The sequence below is a fragment of the Tupaia chinensis genome, unplaced genomic scaffold, assembly GCF_000334495.1.
Source record: "Tupaia chinensis unplaced genomic scaffold, TupChi_1.0 Scaffold000247_1, whole genome shotgun sequence".
NCBI classification, from domain to species: domain Eukaryota; kingdom Metazoa; phylum Chordata; class Mammalia; order Scandentia; family Tupaiidae; genus Tupaia; species Tupaia belangeri.
The window spans coordinates 4,669,112-4,676,305 of record NW_006159725.1 but is presented as its reverse complement, the minus strand read 5'-3'; the positions used below and the strand labels follow the sequence as shown (position 1 = coordinate 4,676,305).

The following is a 7,194-nucleotide window of genomic DNA, read 5'->3' as shown; positions in this document are numbered from 1 at the left end:
TTTTTTTTTTTCTCTCTCTCAGTGCAGAGGTACAAACACAGAGGTCACCCAAACTCTGCTTCTGAAGATGTGCCTACCTAGCCTTTCAGCTCACCACCTCGACACATAGATCTCCGGGCAATACCACTGTTTCCACAATATGGGCAATGCCTTATTCCCTAGAGAACCTCTGGGGTGGCTTGGACCTCAGATAACAAATCAAGGCTTCTTCATTTCAAGAAATCTCTCACCATCTTCAAAATGAGTGTTCTCTATGTACATGCCTTCAACCGCGGCTGGATCAACTTGACCAAGCCATGGGCAGCCTCACCTTGTGGGACTCGTCCTGAATCATTTGAAAAGCTGTTAAATGTTTGTTTTCCTCAAGGACTAGGCTATACAGTCCCTAAGAAGTGATGTGCTGGTGAGCCAGCAATTTCCATAGTATAAATACTCCCACTGTAAGCTACTAACAGTTTAACAACCAGCTTGCAAAATTTCTAAAAACGTAATAATCCGCTGTTGCCGTGTGAGCTAGTTCCAGCTTGCCGCTGAATCTATGCAGGTTCTTGCTGGGGTACAGCTCAGACAGGACTGATTGCTTGATACTGAAAACCACAATCCCCCCTTCTCTTTCACAAGACAACTCCTATCTTGTATGTGGCTATAAACCAACAGAGAGGCAGAAGATCAAATAAAATTTATTAATGTTTATGAGACAGTAAAGATAACAACAGTTACAGTATCTCCCCACATGGCCCAACAGTGCATACCCTCCCACCAAACAAAAACAAAAAACAAAACACAAAAGCAAAAAAGGCAATGAGATGCAGTCATTAACAGCCCAACACTGGATTCAAAGGAATGAAGCCTCTTCTAGCAGCAAAGTTTGGAGTTGTGCAATTACGTAACTGTCTCGGTCCACTCGTAGCAGGTCTTCCTACAGCTTCCTGTTAGAACCAGAACTGCAAATGGCTTACTGGTTATATTGCTGGACTCCCACATGGCTGACTGTGGTTCGAGTCCCAGACCCGGTGGCTTCAAACTCACACCAGGAGTATGTGCATGCATACCCAAGATCCTGGAAGGAGAAGGGACTGTGGTATGGCCATTCCCCACCCCTCACCCCACCCTACCCCCCGGAGGTGATTTCTTACTTTTCGTCTCTCTGGCGAACGCACACACCCAATAGCAAATCTCTCCAGAAAAAAAGAACCAGAACTGAATTCCATGGAAGAACATTCAGATTTGGCTTCCAGAATTCTTTTTAAACAGAGATAGGAAACTTCCCCTCTTGAAGCACCAGCACTCAATTCAGCAGCTGCAGAGGACCGAGATGTTCCTCAAGTAGTCTGAAGAAATGGATGGTGGTAGAAACACCAAATACTTTCTAAGTTCACATTTTGTAACAGAATAAAGAGTCTAATACATAAAACTCATAAGGTAATACAATCCCAGGTAAACAGTAGAACATCCAAAGGGAAATTCTGGAAGGATTTAGTAAGAGAACAGAAGGGAGAAGTAGCAGTTCTGCACAACCTCACTTCCTAGTCTCAAATATTATGCAAAAATAGCTTGTACCCACTACGGTTTAACCCCTTCTGTATTCTACCCCCTTTCTAAACAAGACTGGTCTCTATAGGGTATGACGAGAGCCCATGAAGCAGCAGAGAGAGAGTAGCACCTTTGAGGACATTAAAACAAGCAAACAGAACCCCTTTTCCTTCCTTCTGTTCTTAAATAAGGCACGTGTCTATACACTGCTTTGTGTTCCTTTGAAGGAGAAAGTTACAACTGAAACCTCAACACAAGGGATGAAGGAAACTGATAGCAACTGTGACTGGGCATGACCACAAACCCATGGAGGAGACTCAACCATCAAGTCACTCCCTTCCCACAACAGACGATATTGTTTAGTTGTCTCAAAAAGGAACAGGACGGGGGCCAGCAGTTGGCATAATGGCTATGTCGCTGGACTCCCACATAATCGACTGCAGTTCGAGTCCCGGACCCGGTGGCTTAAACTCATGCCGGGCGCGTGTGCGTGTGTGCCCAAGATCCTGAGAGGAGAATGGAGGAGAAGGGATTGAGGTGTGGCCATCCCCCCTGCAGGGTGATTTCTCGCTTTCGGTCTCTCTGTCTCTCTCTGGCTGGCTGGCGAGCGCACACGCCCTACAGCAAAAAAACCTCTCCTTAAAAAAAGAAAAAAAGTAACAGGATGGTTCAAATCATGACGAAGGCTACCAAATAACAGACTGAGTGTTCTCAGCACCGTTGGCCTAAAGTAACAAACATCCCTCATGGATCACTCCTCACAGCTCACCTACAAGGAAAGGACAAGACCTACTTCTTACAACACCCTCTCTTTCTCAGAGAAGTGAGGCCCACAAAACATCCCCCTCGCAATTAGAGCTCTATCTTCAAATCTCCAAGAACTCAAATTTACTGTCATTGCTCAACCTGTTTTCTTTCCTCTGTTGAGGTTTCAGAAATGGTCTCATTAGTTTGTATGCAAACAACCGCATACTTAACAAGTGACCCAAAAACTGTGAAGTGTAATCATTGGAAATGTAAACTGCTGACAGCGTCTTTACCTTCTGTCTTTACGTGACCAGGTAAATCATGATGTCTATTAGATTTTCTAATCTGTGGACTAGGTCAACAAACGAGGTTAGGCCAAATTTAAAAAATAAGATCTTGGAAAAAAAAATAAATAGTGATTATTTTTAAAGTTATAGCAGATATATGCGTATATGTGTGTATATATATATATAATTTGCCAGAGAGAAAAAGAAAGACAGAGGGAGTGGGAAAGAAAGAAAAGGCACACTCCCATGGGGTATGGCCACACCACAATCCCTCCTCCCCCACTTCTCCATCCTGTCAAGATTTGAGGCATGCATGCATACACGCCTGGTGTGTTTTTTTTCAAAACACCACAAGTGGAATGTGGTCAGCCATGTGTAATCTGGCTCCCTTAATCACCAGGCTACAGAGTCAGCCCAAAAAAGGTAATTTAAGGAACTAGCAGTTAGTGTAATGGCTATGTCGCTGGACTCCCATGTAGTCGACCATGGTTCGAGTCCTGGACCTGGTGGCTTAAACTCATGCCGGGCACGTGTGTGTACCCAAGATCCCGAGAGGAGAAGGGACTGCGGTGTGGCCACCCTCCTGACGGGGTGAGGTGGGGTAGGGGGGTGATTTCTCGCTTTCTGTCTCTCTGTCTTTTTCTGTCTTTCTGGAGAGCGCACACGCCCTATAACAAAAACCTCTCAAAAAAAAAAAGTTATTTAAAATATATATATTTGTGTGTGTGATGTTATATATTATATATGTTTTATATATATTACATATCTATGTATATAAACAACATATAATGCTGCAGTATGGCAACCTGAGCTACCTAGTGAAGAATCATGGGAAGGAATTATCCTCTTGAAAAAATCAAAGATGGGGAGGAGAAATGTTTGTCTCACTTCAACAGAGGTGAACACTACCACTCTATTACAGAGAACTACTTACATATACACTGTCGCTCCTTCCGGCTATGTCATACCTATTCTGTAATGGCTTATAGAAAAACCCATGTCAATTAAAAGTTGAAATTGGCTTTTGGAGCAGAATGGAGGAACCTGTTACAAGATATTAAGAGCACGGAAGGGAGAAGTATAGGTTCCGTACAACCTCACTTCCTCGTCGCAAATATTATGCAAAAATAGGTTCTACCCACCACAGTTCAATCATGGCGCATTTTAGAGACAAATGTTGGAGACCAATGCAAGTAAAAAGTTAACCTAATTGCAAAACACTGCTAAAATATTTCATGAGCCCCCACTAGAAACTGTTTGAAGACTTTTTTTTTTTTTTGGCTTCTGATCTGAAAAGTCTAGAAGGAAACCACAAATTAGTCAGCTCTAAGAGAGTAAAATAGCAAAGAATCTTTGGCCCCAATTGCAACTAGCAAGACAAAAAAATAATAATAATAATAATCTCTTCTATCTTTCTTTAATTGGTGACACACTTTACTTACTACTTCAAAAACCCAGTCAAAGCAACCCAAGGACACTTGAGGCTACCAACTTTAAGTAATTAAGATTATACACTCAAGCCACCCAAACATGACCGATGAAATCATTAAACCAGTGAGTGTATGTTTTATACCAAGCTCACACCTGAAAATGTACAAGAAGTGAAAGTCAAAGAAGACCTATCCCAAACAAACATTTTGTCTGAAGGCACATCCAAAAGATTCAAGCTTCACTTCATTTAAAAAAAAAAAAATACTTTGGCACTGACAGTGTGGCAAACATTTAGAATTCTCCTTCGAATAACTGGAAGAAAATATGGGATACACCCAAGAGTGAAGGCAAACCAAAAGTATCTTTTTGCTGAGGAAAAGAATTTCTTCATTCAATGAAAGCACAACTTATTAAAAGAGCAAGTCGTGATCTCTTCTGAGAGTTCTTGAACAGTTTATAAATACAAAAACAACTTTTCTTCAATAAATAAATGGTTCTAAAGTCTTTTGATGACCACCAAGGTCTTCTGTCCCTGCTGTCCAGGCCAGCTCTGCTCCTCTGACAGGCTTTAGCTGCTGGTAGATGGATTCTTTCTGTTACTGGAAGACTCTTCTTCTATCATGCAATCTTTTCATCAATATGTCTCTTCATAGTCTGAATCCTGGAGAGGAAAGAAGTGTGTGTGATGTGTATAAGAAATACAGTGCCACTGTCCAAATTTAGGCAAACACTGCATGCTGGTATCTTCCAAATAGCACTTGGCTCAGGGTGACAGTAGCAAAATACCATTGACTCAACACACTTAAATTCCCACAGTGATCTCCACATTACCAGGTCACCCCATAACCCATTCTCAGCTCTCTTTTCACTTCACAGACTCGGCTGCAATGGACACAGTCACTCACTCTCTTCCTCAATGCACTGTCTTCCCGTGGCTCCCCAAATGCCTAACTCTCCTGGTTTTCTTCTACCTCACCAGCCATTCCTTCTCAGCCTCTTTTGCTAATCCTTCATCTCCCGACCCCAGAACCCTTGGTTAGCCCATGCTCAGTTCTCTAACTATATTCATTTCCCGGGTAGAACTGTCACTATCAGTCTACTCACGGCTCCTACATTTATGTGTCCAATCTAGATCTCTCTTCTCAACTCCACACCCACATCTGCCTACTCCACACAGCCACGTGGAAGTTTAATATTTTCAACTTAGTATATCCAAATTCAACTCCTGATCTTCCTCCTAAGACTTATTCTACCTAGAGACTTCCACATAAAAGATGGCAATACCATTCTACCCGTCGTGTAAGTCGGGAATCTTGGAATCACCCTTGACTTCTCTCATTTTCTCACATACACGTGCAACATCAGTAAATCTCGTTGACTTTACCTTCGAACTCTAATCAGTCAGAACACAACCACTTCGTGCTACCTCGGTCGCCACCACCCTGATCCCAACTACTACCAGCTTCGTTCACCTGAGTTATTGCTAATGCCTTCCTAATTCGACTGATTGTGTCAATGTCCCACAATGCCCACTCCACACAAAAGCCAGAGTGATATTTTCAAAACTCACATCAGTTCACAGTGCTTCTCTTCCCTAACCTTCTAATGGGTTCCCATTTCCTTGAGAGTCAAAGCCCAGGTCATTACCATCATCTGTAAGATTCTACAGGATCTGGGGCCAGACTGTGGTTTGGTGGTTTAAGGCACTGGACTCCCACATGGTTAACCACAGTTCAAGACCTGGTGGCTTGCTTTCTCAATTCCCCAACCTCCTTTCTCTCTCTCTGTCTCTCTCTTTCTCATAGCAAATTTAAAAATAATAATAATGATAAATAAAATTAAATAATTCTTAAAAAAAAAAAGATTTGGTAGGATCTAGCTGCCACATTACCTCTGATTTCAACCTTGCCTGGCTGGCTTCAATTCCTGCCACAGTGTCTCTTTGGTATTCCTAGAACTGCCAGTCATGGCCTCCCTCATGGCCCCTGCACCCATCGTTTTCACAGCCTGAGCTCCCTCACGGTAGCTGTATGATTTGCTATCTACTTGTTTTTCAAATATCACCTCATTGATGGTATCTTTAACCACCCTATATAATATCACACCCCCTAACCAGCGATCCCATCCGCTTTTCTGTTTCATTTTTCACCATACATCAAGCACCACCTGCTATACTATATAGTTTACCTAATTTAAAAAAATATATATTTTAGTTAGTGTTTGTATCCCAAATTAAGAAAACAATGACAATTCAGCTAGGTCTTAGAGGATGAAAAAGGATGTTCCAGGTTAAGAATGTTAAGTGCTGGGACCAGCAGTTAGCGTAATGGCTATGTCGCTGAACTCCCATGTAGTTGACCGCGGTTCAAGTCCCAGACCAGGTGGCTTAAACTCATGCCAGGCACATGAGCGTGCGTGCCCAAGATCCCGAGAGGAAAATGGGGGAGAGAGAGTGTGGCCATACCCCCTGGGTGGGGGGTGATTTCTCACTTTCCGTCTCCCTGTCTCTTTCTGTCTCTCTGGTGAGCGCACACTCCCCATAGCAAAAAAACTATTAAAAAAAAAAAAAAAGGAATGTTAAGTGCTTTGAGGGCAGGAGTTTTTTGTCAGTTTTGTTCACTGTCATCTCCTAAGTACTTAGAATAATGCATGTGGCACATATTAGATGCCCCAAAATAACTGTCAAATCGATTCTGTCTGAAATGTGAATAATAGCCATGTAACATCAACTTATTTTGTGTTACAAAAATAGCCACATCCCAAAGGGTTGTCTTGGGTGTTCTCCACTGGTACTGTCCACCTCTCATCTTATCCGTGCTGCTCGGAGCATGGAAGAAAGCAGAGTGAGGAACACGACGGTGAGTAATTGGGCTGTGGTCACCGGACCAAGTGCTGAGCTCGGCAGAAAGTACAAAGAGGGCTGGAGGTAAACCCTGCCAGGCAGGTATGTCTCACATTAGGTCACGAGTTGCTTTTGACCTGATTCCAACAGCACTGCATCAGAGCGTCTTTGCTCCTCCTGGGCTCCAAAGACAGTCACACAAGCCTAATAGTCCCCGCAGACGCTCACAGAGGGAGGGATGACAGCCTTCTGAAATCGTAATCAAACTCAAGCCTTCCAAAGTGGTATTTCTTAGTGATAAAAGACATCGAGTTACGTAAGTGGTTACATTGCTCTACATGCCTGGAAAACACC

At 42.9% G+C, this 7,194-nt stretch overlaps 1 protein-coding gene across 3 annotated transcripts in view; it reads right to left on the bottom strand.

Annotated features, from left to right (window-relative positions):
• Positions 1-3,348: 3,348 nt before the first annotated feature.
• MPZL3 (myelin protein zero like 3) overlaps positions 3,349-7,194 on the bottom strand; it is a 24,764-nt gene continuing 20,918 nt past the window's right edge. For all 3 annotated transcript variants that reach the window (XM_006148844.3, XM_006148842.2, XM_006148843.2), the window contains exon 6: positions 3,349-4,659. In XM_006148844.3, coding sequence (XP_006148906.1) covers positions 4,633-4,659 — 27 coding nt within the window. In that variant the 3' untranslated portion in view covers positions 3,349-4,632. The remainder of the gene's footprint in view (positions 4,660-7,194) is intronic.